The sequence below is a fragment of the Eurosta solidaginis genome, chromosome 2 (assembly GCF_040869045.1).
Source record: "Eurosta solidaginis isolate ZX-2024a chromosome 2, ASM4086904v1, whole genome shotgun sequence".
NCBI classification, from domain to species: Eukaryota; Metazoa; Arthropoda; class Insecta; order Diptera; family Tephritidae; genus Eurosta; species Eurosta solidaginis.
The window spans coordinates 152,026,299-152,041,635 of record NC_090320.1 but is presented as its reverse complement, the minus strand read 5'-3'; the positions used below and the strand labels follow the sequence as shown (position 1 = coordinate 152,041,635).

General features: G+C 46.3%; 1 protein-coding gene across 5 annotated transcripts in view; it reads right to left on the bottom strand.

Moving 5' to 3' along the window:
* The window catches only part of dia (diaphanous related formin 1), a 506,452-nt gene that overhangs the window by 421,952 nt on the left and 69,163 nt on the right, over nucleotides 1-15,337 (bottom strand). For 4 of the 5 annotated variants that reach the window (XM_067766335.1, XM_067766336.1, XM_067766334.1 and 1 more), the window contains exon 2: nucleotides 991-1,307. In XM_067766335.1, the coding sequence (XP_067622436.1) occupies nucleotides 991-1,300 (310 nt within the window). In that variant the 5' untranslated portion in view covers nucleotides 1,301-1,307. Of the gene's footprint in view, nucleotides 1-990; nucleotides 1,310-15,337 lie in introns of all 5 variants that reach the window. The other variant, XM_067766337.1, reaches the window with a different exon arrangement.

Here is a 15,337-nt window from a genome sequence, read left to right as displayed (position 1 = left end):
ATATAACATTGTTGAAAGCTCGATATATCTTAAATTTTATCTTTTGAGTTGTATATTTATATATCTTTTATATTATGCAGTCGACCATAGTTTGTCGTCGACTTTAAATAATAAATAAATAAATAAATAAAAAATATTTCTTTGTGATTTTACAATAAAAATTTTAGGCAGTTTTCGTTAGCAGCTACTACACTTTTCTTGGACCTAAGAAGTACAACAGTGTCAAATAGCATCCACAACAAAAACGAACAAGAACAAGCATTTTATCAAGTGCGCGTGGCTGTGTATGTGCGTGCTGCTACATATCCTACTTGTAGACCTTTGCAATGCAACTAATCTTATATAGAAAAATATTCGTATTTTCGTTTGAAAATCATTACAAAGCAACGTTTTCGACCATTGATCAATTATATGGTTGGCTCATCTCAGCAGTTGATTTTATTTTTTTATTTCATTGGCATAGCGATTTTCAAAAGGAGATGGCAAACACATTTAAAATTATTACTGCCGTGCTGGTAAATTTTTTATTAAAAATAGTTTCACATCAGTTTAAATAATATTTTTAGTAAATGCATCTAATTGAATGCATTATTTTCTCACAACAGACACGAATTGAAAAGTTTTATGTTTTCTCTCCATTCCATTCGCCCAATACCAATACACAGATTTTGACAATCTGAACAAAGGTAGGTATAGCAAGAGATGAGTCAACCATATGTTGAAACATGGTTTTCTACAAACTTTTGTTTTCGGGCAACGATTCCAATTTGAAATAATAATTAAATTTTGCTTCTGAAAATAATAGTCCTTAATAAATTTACTAGCCAGGTATGCATATACTAATATATTATTAAGTAATAGTGTCTTACTTTGGCATAATCATAAAAAAAAATCCATCCCCTTTTCCCTAAACTCGTGTTTTTCTTGCCAAAAATCCTGGCATGTAGAAATTTTCCCCTAATTCTACTACTAATTCCAAAACTAACTTACCCTTTAAATGCATGAAAATCATTTTACGTTTTTCTGTTAGAGTTTTGGTAAGAAGTGGTCCACGTTTATCTTTAGGAATGTTCATATCTTCTAGAATCTCTAAAAATTTCGAGTCTATGTCAGAGCCACTTAGGGCTCCAATTTCATTTTCCAGTTCTTGCAGATCAATAGTTTCATTATGATCTATTGTATTTGATTTAGCAGGAATTGCAGCACTAATGTTATTGCCTTTTACCTTCTGGCGTCCACTAAACCATCCCTCAAACCAACTGTCTGAATTTCCGGTTTTTAATTTATCTACCCGTGACATGTTTATTCTAGAAAAGAAAAGGCATAAGTTATTAAGGATAGGTATAATCTTATTTTACATAAACATAGTTTCGTACATCTTTAGAAAATACAGATCTGCTTTCGATTTCGTCTTTTGGGGTTCATTCTTCATTTTGATGGACTATGGGGCACTCATTAATGGAAAAAATATTTTAAAAAAAATACCATCACGTCTTGTTTTAAAGACATTTGTATTTGTATTTTATTAAATTTTCCTAGCACAACAATTTGGCAAAATAATTATTATGTTATAGTTACATTATAAATTTATAGATCTTAGCCTAAAGACGCAGAAACAGAAATAAGAATAAATGGGACTTTGTAATGATAGTATGGTAATAATTATCAGGTTCTAACCTTAAGGAAAATAGGAAGGTGGCGGGAAAAACGGATAGAATAATAGTAAAGAGAGACAGTTGAAGGGAGGTGAGTCAGTTATAAAACAAGATTAATGCTTTTTTGAAATGCAGTGCATTACTTATTTGTCTTATTCTAGCTGGAAGGGAGTTCCAAAGACGGATGAAAGTAACGAAGAATTTTCCTTCAGATATTAGTATACAGTATTAGCATGTGCAAGAACCATTGTCCTCGTAGAATGAAGAATTTGAAGCCTTCGATATAGGTAATATGGCTCCTTCGTTTAGATTATCTTATGTAAGGCAGTAAGTGTTCTAACCTTTAAAAGGTTGTCAAAAGAAATGTCTGGCAACTTTTCAGAATAACAGGAAACGTGGTCAAGTCTATTCAGCGCGTAAACGTTTCTAGCAATGTTATTGTAGGCAACATTAACCTTCTTTTTACTCACTGCGTCACAGTTAGAAAAAATCTCACGCTTTGGATAAAAGTAGTCGTATATGTAGCGGAACCACAGTGTGGTGAGCATACCGTACACTTTTCCTACGGATCTAAAGATATGGTCGTCCAAGTCAATGTTTTGTTGAAAACTATGCCAAGATTTCTTGCCGTGTCAACATGTTCTATAAAAAAATTTTCAGACATAATATTGTTTAAGCTTTTGTTGCTAGCGGCTTTCTGCGGATGACAATACACTTCGACTTTCTAGGATTTAGACATAAACCGTTCATAGAAGCACATACACCTATTTGACTAAGGTCATAATTTAACTGACTTATCTTGTTTGGTTGATTTTCCGACAGGGTGGATAAATGATGTATATTGGAACGATTTTCCGTCATCCCTTGTCAAATTTGGTTTTGAGACAAACCGGTTTCGGCGTTGTGCCATCATCAGTGGCGATTTTCGCTCGAGAACGTCATACGTCATAATTTAAATTACTTATACATGATCTCAAACAGTCGACAGGACAGCACGTATACAATTGAACATCGTCAGCGTAAATGTGGACGTCACAATACTTAAGGACACGAGGCAGGTCATTAATGTACAATACAAATAACAAAGGACAAAGGATTGACCCTTGGGGACAACTCGCGAAACGTCTAACAAGTTTGACTTTGTACTATCTACACATACTGCCTGAGTTCTGCCATCTAGATAAGATCTGATTAGGTTGGTTGCATGGCTGGAAAAATTAAACATGTTTTCCAGCCCTTTACATAGTAGGGTTTGGTCAACAGAGCCAAAGGCTTTGGAGAGGTCAAGAAGGGTAAAGAAAGCTGTAAGGTTATCATCTATGTGCTCCCGTATATCTTCTACCACAGAAATAAGTGTCGTAGTACAGCTTCTTTTTGGTCTGAGACCAGACTGATGGTTCGTCAAAAGTTTATTTTCGTGAACATATGTGGCGATATGCCCATGTAAGATGCGTTCAACGACCTTCGAAGGAAAAGGCAGTATGGCTATCGGCCTGTACTCTTTATTTTGTTTGGGAATAGGGATAACTTTAACAGCTTTCCAGCATTTTGGAAAAACACAGGTGGTTAGGATGGATTTATTAAATAGTGTGACGAATTTATTGTAAGTCTGCTTATTTGCAACCTTCTACTAACGTTCATATCACTAAGCTGTTGAATAAATAACTCCACTATTCAATAAGGCAAAATGGCCTTTATTGAAGCACTTCACAACAACACTTATACCTCGCAACTGATAGCTTGCTTAAATCAAACTGATTGCTGATTGCTCGGAGTGCGCTCTTTTATACTCTTCGATTTCCTCGTTCCATAATTCTAGGCGTTTCCAGAATTTACTTAGTTACTGCTATAAAGCTATAACTACAGATGCATGTGTATAGCCTTTCATATGCGCGTGCACATGTGAGTGACACTTCTACAGATAATTGCCTACCTTTGGGAGCATCTCAGATAAGATATATGCATGTGTTTGTGGTCTCTTCTCCGCTGCGTGTACATACATATGTGTAGACATAATGATTGATTCGTTTATAAAGACTGCCTGCTTTATTGTTGTTGTGGCTTCATTTACTTAGCATCAGACTAGTGACGTGAGTATCACTTAGAATAACTAATATTCGTCACACTGCCCTCCACCTAAGTCTGATCGTCCCGATCAGATAAATCTCGCGATCGAACCGCTGCAAGCCTCTCCAAATGAACTACCCTTTTATTTCGTGGTTTCCCAATTGTTCGTATGCGGTAGATGACATCACTGATCCTTTTCACAACTCTGCACGGCCCTTCCCAACTGCACCAAAATTTGGATGGAGCACCTTTCTGCCGGTGAGGTTGTATAGCAGTACCAAATCTCCCTCCCGGACACCTTCCGAATTATTTTTCTTGTCGTACCTGTGTTTCATCTTACTACTCATTACTTTGGGCCGTTCCCTCACACTCTGTTCTTTGGCCAATGAACTACTTCGTAGAGCTTGCGCTTCACGGATTGGCTTTGCATAATCAGTATAGTCTTGACGTTTTACAATAGTAGTGCGCGCTGGCTTGAAACCACCCTTGCATTCTTTCTGGAAAATTCTTTCAGTCGTTTTAGTGCGTCCATTAGGGTTTGTCAATGCCAGTATTTTTGTCGAAGGTACCTTCGGTTTTGATTTGTTTGGCCCATTCGTTCCATCAATCCTTGCCCGATCTGCTGCCTTTGACTTTTGTGGTATTTGCTGACTCTCTTCCACCAGCACTCGTTTACTGCTGTAGTCTCTCTCGTAGCCGAAATTAAGTGGCACATCCATGTTCTTATATCGCATCGTCTTGCTTTGCATGTCGATCTTGATGCCTTCGTCGATTAAGAAGTCCACTCCAATTATGATTTCATCAACAATCTCTGCCATTATAAAATTGTGTACTACCGTGACAATCCCAATTGCGACTTCACATGATACTTCTCCTAGAACCGTGGTGTCTTCTCCAGTGGCTGTACGCAATATTGCTCCATGCAATGGTCTTTTCTTCTTGTTGACTAAATCAGCTGGAGTGATGGAATGAGATGCACCCGTATCTAGTCAGTAAAGGTTCCTTTCCATCCACATGTCCTCCGACAGTAAGATTGTTTGGCCTTCTTCCAATTTGTGAGATAGAGATTATGGGGCATTCAATTTCGGAAGCCAGCTGTTGCCCCTTGCGGCTGACTCGCTTTAGTTTAACGACTGAGTAGATTTGGAGATTTACTCATTTCCTTCAGCTCTGCGTTTACGGCCACCCACATTGTTGGAACTAGTAGAACCGGTGCTGCAATGACGTGCAATGTAACCTGGATTGCCGCACTTGAAACATTTCATAACTCCAGCATTTTTCTGTTGTGACCCCTTCAGTGCTTCCAAAATTGTGTATACCCAAGTCTGGATTTTCCACTTCCACGCGATGAGCTTACTCAAAACCGATACCGTTTCAGCAAATGTTAGTTTTGGATTCGAATATGTAGCTAGTTTCGTTTCCACATCTCGTATGCCATTTATTAAGCTCTGGATTTTTACCCTCTCGGTGTATTCCACGGGTGCGTCCGCATTTGCTAGATGGGCCAGTCTTTCGACATCCGACGCAAACTCCTGCAAAGTTTCATTCGCTTTTTGGTAGCGCTTTTGCAACTCAATTTGGTATATCTGTTTCCTGTGTTCGCTTCCGTATCGCCTCTCTAGAGCGCTCAGCAATGTTTCATAGCTGTTCCGTTCGTACTATGGAATAGCATGTAAGATTTTCGCTGCAGGCCCTTTCATTGCCACGAATAGTGCAGCAACTTTATCATCCGCATTCCAGTTGTTCACTGCTGCGGTCTTCTCAAATTGTAGCTTAAAGACCTGGAAAGGAACAGAGCCGTCAAAAGATGGTGGTTTTAACTTTGAATTACTCGCTGAAGCAGCCGGGCGATTTATTTGCAACTCCTGTATACGACCTCTCAAAGCTTCTATCTCGGCATCAATTTAGTTCTCGAGCTATATAATTTTTGTATCCTGTGTTTCCAGCTTTGATCTTACCATTGCTTCCTGTACTTCTAACTGCGAAGACATTTCTGCCACCTGCAATGATAAGGGCTCTATTGTGTTTTCAACTGCTCGGCCATATACGTATTCTGTTCTTCTAGTTGAGATGAGATATCGGTTGAAATTTGTGATGATATTTCTGAAATGCGTTTCTTTTGTTCTTCCAGTTGAGATTGTGGGGACCAAATATAAACCATTAATTTGGCCCACACAAAACCACCGCCCTACAACACAGAAGCAGTAACACAGCAACGCAACACAAATAAAACTGTACATAAGAACACGATCAGCAACATAGCCAACACAACATGAAACACAAACACGTCTCTGAAACATCACTAGCACAACAAGTTGCCGCAACACCCCGCAGCAACACAGCAACGCAACGAACTAAGCTAGCAAAATCAAAAGCATTGGCTATGAAAAAGGTAACACAAGAAGTCAGCAGTCAGTCAGCACGCGGTTGTAGTTGCGATCGGAGCTACTATTGGAGCGCTCTGGAAGGCATATCGGTTTTGACCATTGCAAGCCAGTGCGGTTCATAGGAAAAATGCGTGACTTAGAATTGTGGGTAAGCTGGTTTTGACCGCTATACAACGCTTTAGCCAACGCTCGCTCTCTCGTAAGCAAACGTCCTCCACAGCATCGTGATCTCGCGCTCAACCAAACATCAACCGTAGCAGAAGTACGTTGGCATCCGCAGTAGAAGTGAATCGAAGTGAAACGCCACAACGTGACTATACCGAGGCTAACGGATTTCACCTAATGGCACGCGAAGTTTTGATTGTTACCCGAGCAGCAATTGAAGGGCATCTGAAAGGCGTATCGGTTTTGACCATCGCAAGGCAGTTCCCTTCATAGGAAAAGCCGTGGGCCGAGGATTGTGGGTAAGCTGGTTTTGACCGCTCTACAACGTCTTATACCACGCTCGCTCCCTGCTAAACGAAGGCCCACAGCGCCACCAGCCCGCGCACCACCGCCGTAATCCTCGGCAGAAACAGCAGAATCACGTAAGCACACGACGTTGGCCATAGCAGAGTCGCGCTAACATACGACGCTGGCCGCAGCAGCGCTACGCAAACATACGTCGTTGGCCACAGCAGAGTCACGCTAACATACGACGCTGGCCGCAGCAGCGCTACGCAAACATACGACGTTGGCCACAGCAGTCACGCTAACATACGACGCTGGTCGCAGCAGCACTACGCAAACATACGACGTTGGCCGCAGCAGAACTACACGAGCATACGACGTTGGCCATAGCAGAATCACGCAAGCATACGACGTTGGCCGCAGCAGATTCACGCAAGCATACGACGTTGGCCGCAGCAGAATCACGCAAACATACGACGCTGGCCGCAGCAGAGCTACGCAACCATACGACGTTGGCCGCAGCAGAACTACACGAGCATACGACGTTGACCGTAGCAGAGTCACGCTAACATACGACGTTGGCCGCAACAGAGATACGCAAACATACGACGCTGGCCGCAGCAGAGCTACGCAACCATACGACGTTGGCCACAACAGAGCCACGCTAACATACGACGTGGCCGCAGCAGAACTACACGAGCATACGACGTTGACAGCAACAGAGTCACGCTAACATACGACGTTGGCCGCAGCAGAGATACGCAAACATATGACGCTGGCCGCAGCAGAGCTACGCAAACATACGACGTTGGGCGCAGAAGAACCACGCAAACATACGACGTTGACCGCAGCAGAGTTACGCAAATATACGCAGCAGAGACAGCGCAGTCGCTAACCGTAAGAGAAACACGCCTACGCAAGGCGTCACCGAGATACATTTACACATACCCAGGCAGCGACCAGCAAGGCGTCCTAACGGAACGCTCCTAACGGGACACGAGGACCGTTAGCCCACTACTAATCACAGAGCAAGCATCAAACGAAGTGAAGAATACATACACATCTTTCTTTTATTATATTTGATATTATAGTCATAGTATATAGAGTTAAAGCAATAAAGTGAATTTTATATGAAAACGATTTGCAAGGTGCCCAGAAATACAAATTTATTGTAAGCGAACCTTGGAAACGGTGAGTATACCCCCAGCACTTATTGAAGAAGCACCGGGCAAGGAAAAGCTGCGTTACAATTGGCGCCCGAGCAGGGACCCTGCAAATCGTACAACGTCAGAAGGAGCATTCCTGGCTAGAAACCTAACCATAAAATGGCCGACCAGATTGATACCACGTGGTTAGACAACATTTCAAAGGAGCAGCTGATATCCATCACACAGGAATTGGGTATTCAGCAGACAGGCACCACCCGAGAAATCCGAAAGCGCATAGCAGCACTGGCTTCGAAAGCAAGTGTGTACTCAGAAATACACGCAAAATTTGTATACCTAGAAGCCGCTTATGAGGAAACTACAGAAAGGAGTGAGTTAAATGAGGCTAAGACACCGATTCCATCGAACGGAGGCAGCACCATGAACCTCGCCGAGGGAAAACCAGAGCAAACCCAGTTCGCGTTCCCTTCCAGGAGTACAGCACCCCCACAACAGTACTTATCGTCAGGAATAGCGGTACCACCCAACGGTACATCTCAGGCACCGACCGTCATATTCGCACCCATCATCGATCAGGTAAGAAAGTGGTCAGTGAAATATGAAGGTGGACGGGACCCTCTAGCTTTCGTCGAACGACTGGAAGACCTAGCCGAAGTTTACACGCTGAACGTAGACATGCTCCCAAAAACGTTGCCCGAATTGGTAGGTGGCACCGCCCTTCAATGGTATCGCAATAACAACGTGCACTGGAGCGACTGGACGACCTTCAAGCGCGACTTTTAAACTTCTTTCTACCAGCCAGGTACTTCGAGCGTCTCGACGACGAAATACGGCAACGAAGGCAGCACGCCCGCGAAAAATATAAACACTATGTACTAGCGACACAGAGCTTGATGAGACATGCCGGGTACAGCAACGAGCAGCGCCTGGAAAGAATCTTCCGCAATAGCCACCCCGATTATTTACTCTACATTCGCAGAAGGGATTTCAACACACTAGGAGAACTCATCTCTCTCGCCGAGGAATACGAAGGTATCCACGAAGGTCACCGACAGACATCAGACGGATCACGACGCGAAACAGCGAGGCACGTCGTTGGTGACAACCCAACAGGTTCATCACCGCAGTCGGAACGATCATCCTACCAGCAGCCACCGAGCGCACAGCGCCACTCACCACCACAAACTCGGGTTTTCGATCCGAACAGCGTATGTAGGAAGTGTGGCCAAGAAGGACACTATGCGAGGAATGTCGTAACCCACGGACAATTTTTTGTTGGGAGTGCGGTCGGAACGATATACGCACAATTGAATTCTGCCGTCTACGTCAGGGAAACGACGGAGGGCTTCACCAAGGACAAGGCGCGGTGAGCCCACTGAATGCAGCGCCGAATCAGCAGTAGTCATGTACCAGGAACACGGTCGCCTTTACGCCCCAGCTCAGATTGGGATAGTATCGTCGGAGGCAGTTATCGACACAGGGGCCTCAAGGAGTTTTGTTTCAGCCACCCTCGCGAATCCAGTGGTGAGTTCTGGAAGCGGAGAGAAGGTAAGAGTGGCCATCGAAATAACAATGGCCAACGGAGTAAGCACTACGATATTCGACGCCGTAAGGACAGAGGTACGCCTCGGGGGCTCGTCACTCCACACAGTCCTACATGTGATGCCCGGGGCAATTGATGATATTATACTTGGCCTAGACACGCTAGGGAGCATAGGAGCAGCCATATTATGTGGAGGAGGCCACCTCGTGTTAACCAGACCCCTTGCTCAGCACACGCCGCCGGGAGCCACGTCAGAGACCATTCAGAGTATAACACCACCGAGTACGAGTGATGACAGGTACGACACCATTAATCGAATTAACGACGACGTACCCAGCAATAAACACAATGGTATAGAAGGCGAGGCGGATCGATTACGACTTACAACGACGACGGAACCACAATGCAAGTGGTGGCACAAGCATGTCGGCGAAGTACGCACAACCCCGGAGAAATATGCCGACTATACGACACAAGATCGAGACAGTTATACCGTCATATTCCCTGCCGGTCACACGACGAAGAGGCGGTACTATGGAAACTGTGTGTGCCCACACCACTCAGACAGCGAGTACTACAGGAAAATCATGACATACCAAGCGCGGGACACATGGGTATCCGCCGCACAGTAACACGAATCGCCAACCGATATTATTGGCCCGGTATGTTCCGTGACATCAGCCGGTATGTACGTCAATGCGAATCCTGCCAGAAACACAAGGATACACAACAAAAGCCAGCCGGGAAGATGCTCTCGCAGGTAGCCCAGGAACCATTTGCCACGGTATGCGTCGACTTTGTTGGACCCATACCGCTGTCTACACACGGAAACACGATGTTACTGGTATTTTTCGACCGATTCAGCAAGTGGGTGATCCCCATGAGGCGTGCTACCGCAGACGGCCTTCGCCGGGCTTTCAGGGAACGCATCCTGGCAAAGTTTGGCGTCCCCAAAGTACTAATATCCGACAACGGCGCACAGTTTTGTAGTACGCTCTGGCAGCGCTACCTCAAGGAAGTCGGGGTACGACAACAATACACCGCCCCCTATACCCCCCAAGAAAGCCCAACGAGACGAGCAAAACAGGACCATTAAGCGAATTATAGCGCAGCTTACCAACGCAAAACACAAGCGATGGGACGACCTCCTTCCTGAAATTGAGCTAGCGATAAATACTAGTATCAACGCCTCTACAGGCTACAGCCCAGCTTTCCTCGTGCAAGGAAGTCAACGTTGGGACAGGTGCAGCTCTCATCACGGCCGAGGAGAAGTCCAACAGAATGCAGGAAGCCTTTAGAATAGTGTGGCAGAATATGGAGAGAACGGCAGCAGATCAAGCACGTCATTATAACCTACGGCGGAGAAAATGGACCCCCGTAGTCGGCGAATTAGTCCTTACCAAGCAGCATCACTTCTCCAAGGCAACGGTAGGATTTGCAGCGAAATTGGCCCCCAAATATGATGGCACTTACCAAATCCTGGCGTACGTTTCCCCAGTAATTGCTAAATTAAGGAAAATCGATAGCGGAAAGAACACAGACAACGCAACACAAATATACATAAGAACACGATCAGCAACATAGCCAACACAACACGAAACACGAACAAGTTTCTGAACCATCACTAGCACAGCAAGTTGCCGCAACACCCCATAGCAACACCGTAACCAACGCAACGAACTAAGCTAGCAACATCAAGAGCATTGGCTATGAAAAAGGTAAAACAAGAAGACAGCAGTCAGTCAGCACGCGGTTGAGGTTGCGACCCATTGCAAGCCAGTGCGGTTCATAGGAGAAATGCGTAGACTAAGAGTTGTGGGTAAGCTGGTTTTGACCGCTCTACAACGCTTTAGCCAACGCTCGCTATCTCGTAAGCAAACGTCCTCCACAGCATCCTGATCTCGCGCTCAACCAAACGTCAACCGTAGCAGAAGTACGTCGGCATCCGCAGTAGAAGTGAATCGAAGTGAAACGCCACAACGTGACTGTACCGAGGCTAACGGATTTCACCTACCGGTACGCGAAGTTGTGGTTGTTGCCCGAGCAGCAATTGAAGGGCATCTGAAAGGCTTATCGGTTTTGACCATCGCAAGACAGTTCCCTTCATAGGAGAAAGCCGTGGGCTGAGGATTGTGGGTAAGCTGGTTTTGACCGCTCTACAACGCCTTAGATCACGCTCGTCCCCTGATAAGCGAAGGCCCACAGCGTCACGAGCCCGCGCACCACCGCCGTAAGCCTTGGCAGAAACAGCAGTCACGCAAGCACACGACGTTGGCCACAGCAGAGTCACGCTAACATACGACGCTGGCCGCAGCAGCGCTACGCAAACATACGACGTTGGCATTTACCCCAGCGGGTTAGGGGGTCAGAATATTCCCGCGGTAGGTATGCCTGTCGTAAGAGGCGACTAAAATACCAGATTCAAGGGGCTGTGTAGCGCAACCCTTCAGGTTGCCAGCGCAATATATAGCTTCTCCAAACCCAATTGTCAACCTCAACTATCCGCGGCGAATCCTTTTACACTAACAGACGAGGGTCTGGCGATCCCAAGCTCCTCATGGAACTTGGGGGTGGGGAGGGAGGGGATGGCCTGAAGGTTTAATGTGGCCCCATAAATCGTTCCCGAGATGATCGGGCTAGCACCTTAATGGTGCTGTGGTACCGGAGCGTACCAGATCTGTATGCGCCAAAGGACCATTACATCGATAACACTCCCCAAAGCCTTCGGGGAGCAACCTTATCGCTACAACAACAACAACAACACGACGTTGGCCACAGCAGAGTCACACTAACATACGACGTTGGCCACAGCAGAATCACGCAAGCATACGACGTTGGCCGCAGCAGAATCACGCAAACACACGACGCTAGCCGCAGCAGAGCTACGTAACCATACGACGTTGGCCACAGCAGAGCCACGCTAACATACGACGTCGGCCGCAGCAGAACTACACGAGCATACGACGTTGACCAAAGCAGTCACGCTAACATACGACGTTGGCCGCAGCAGAGATACGCAAACTTACGACGTTGGCCACAGTAGAGCCACGCTAACATACGACGTTGGCCACAGCAGAACTACACGAGCATACGACGTTGGCCACAGCAGAACTACACGAGCATACGACGTTGGCCACAGCAGAGCCATGCTAACATACGACGTTGGCCGCAGCAGAGCTACGCAACCATACGACGTTGGCCACAGTAGAGCCACGCTAACATACGACGTTTGCCACAGCAGAAATATACGAGCATAGGACGTTGGCCACAGCAGAGCCACGCTAACACACGACGTTGGCCACAGCAGAACTACACGAGCACACGACGTTGGCCACAGCAGAGCCACGCTACCATACGACGTTGGCCGCAGCAGAACTACACGAGCATACGACGTTGACCACAGCAGTCACGCTAACATATGATGTTGGCCGCAGCAGAACTACATGAGCATACGACGTTGGCCACAGCAGAACTACACGAGCATACGACGTTGGCCACAGCAGAGCCATGCTAACATACGACGTTGGCCACAGCAGAACTACACGAGCATACGACGCTGGCCGCAGCAGAACTACGCAAACATACGGCGTTGGCTACAGCAGAGTCACGCAAGCATATGACGTTGGCAACTGCAGAGCCACGCAAACATACGACGTTGGCCGCAGCAGAATCACGCAAACACACGACGTTGGCCGCAGCAGTCACGCAAGCATACGAAGTTGGCCGCAGCAGAAACACGCAAACATACGACGCCGCAGCAGAGCCACGCAACCACACGACGTTGGCCACAGCAGAGCCATGCAAACATACTACGCTGGCCGCAGCAGAGCTACGCAACCATACGACGTTAGCCACAGCAGAGCCACGCAAGCATACGACGTTGGCCGCAGCAGAATCACGCAAACATAAGACGTTGACCGCAGCATACGACGTTGGCCGCAGCAGAAATACACGAGCATACGACGTTGACCACAGCAGAGTTACGCTAACATACGACGTTTGCCGCCGCAGAGATACGCAAACATACGACGCTGGCCGCAGCAGAGCTACGCAAACATACGGCGTTGGCCACAGCAGAGTCACGCAAGCATACGACGTTGGCCGCAGCAGAATCACGCAAACATAAGACGTTGACCGCAGCAGAGTTACGCAAATATACGACGTCACCCATACCAGAGCTACACTCAAGCGGACGCACCGACATAAGGCGCAGCAGAGACAGCGTAGTCGCTAACCGTAAGAGAAACACGCCGAGCGTCACCGAGATACTTTTGTCAAGAGCTAAATGTAAGCCGCAAGTTTAAGTTGGCTGATCACTGCAGTGTATTCCAAGCGGAAGTTGCTGCGATTAAGGATGTGGTGGATGGAATGCTATCCAGTGCTACTACGGTTAGGGAATGTAACATCTACTCTGATAGCCAAGCGGCTATCAAGGCCTTGAGCTCAACTACAGTGCGATCGAGGGTGGTCTGGGAGTGCCTAACCTCACTTGCGATTGCATCAAATTATCTTACAATTAAGATTATCTGGGTCCCGGGCTATAGTGATATCCCGGGTAACTGTCAAGCAGATCTCTTAGCCCGCATCGGTACAACTAAACCGGATGAAGATGGCTGTAGGGATTTCGCGATCCCGCTAGCCACCTGTGGATTGCTTCTCCATAGCTGGGCCTCGAGTCAAGTCAGCAAACGTTGGGCGGACACCAAGACTTCCAGGGTAGCCGAAAATGGATGGCAGGAGGTCTGCTGAAACAATTGGGTTCACTAAGGCTCACCTATCAATGGTCATTGTGGTTTTGACAGGGCACTGTCCCATGGGTATCCATGCGGTACGTCTCAATATACTGGAAACTCCATCCTGCTGCAGCTGTATGGAGGATGATCAGGTGGAATCACCAAATCACTTTATGCTTGATTGCCCAGCTTTTGCCAGAACTAGGCGAAAATACTTCGGTCGCGACTCACTTGGATCTCCCGAGGATTTATCCAAAGTTGAGATCGGTATCATTCGGAGCTTTATCGTTGCTACCCAGCGATTCTCTAAGTAGCTAGATCTAAGTCACCGTTATTTTTAGTGTATGTGGTATCACAACGGACCTTCGTGTTGTCCAAGTGAGCTATCCTTATCAGGGCAGCACCCCCCCCCCCCCCCTAACCTATTCCAAGTTTCCTTTGAATTTAAAGCGGTGATGAACTTATTTTCGTAGAAATGTACTTTAGCCAATATTATGGCTTTAGGGCTGATCACATTCAACACGGCGGATACGCTACGTGAATTAATGGAACTAAAATAACTCGTTCTGTATACTGTATAAATCTGATATATTTCTACGCTCATTCTACAATCAACAAATTCATTATAAGCACATCAAAATAACCTAATACAGGAAAATACTTTTAATAGCAAGATGCTACACATAGTTCTGGCCTCTGGTATTACCATTGGGTACTGGTGGAGCTCAACGTTCTTTATCACAATCACTGGAATTGTAATTAAATACCATTTCCGCTGGACAATAACCTGGGCTAGAGGTAAGGCTGTCTCAGATGGTCATTGACTTTGTCATGGCCAACCCGGAGGGTAATCTCCCCTCCTTCGACTCGGCGGAGATTGTTCGCGGTCCAAGCAGTCCAAGGACTTCTTGGAGAAGTGCGTGCTGGCCCTAGGGGAGGTCTGAGAGGGCTTGAATTTTAAGCTCATCCCGGCCGCCGATATACCAAAAAGACCCCGAGCTCGGGTATGGATCCCGAGAATGAAAAAAGATAGCGGGACGATGTTGAAGTGTTTGGGGGCTCACAACCGCGATGTGCCCATGGAGAACTGGGTAGTCATCAAGGCAGAGGAATCACGACGGAACAGCCTCTCTTTCGTGCTCCTCATATCAGAGAATAGCATTACTCCTCTTAAAAAGCGGACTTCACCTTCCGTTTTGGCATGCGGCGCGCCAAGGTGAGAATCCGCCGGTCCCCTCAGGAGGAGGAGGAAGAACCGGATGAGGTCAACGATGCTAACAAGCGCCTGGAGGACTTGCAGCTCGCCGACCAAGAACCTGGACCCTAACAGTTCCAA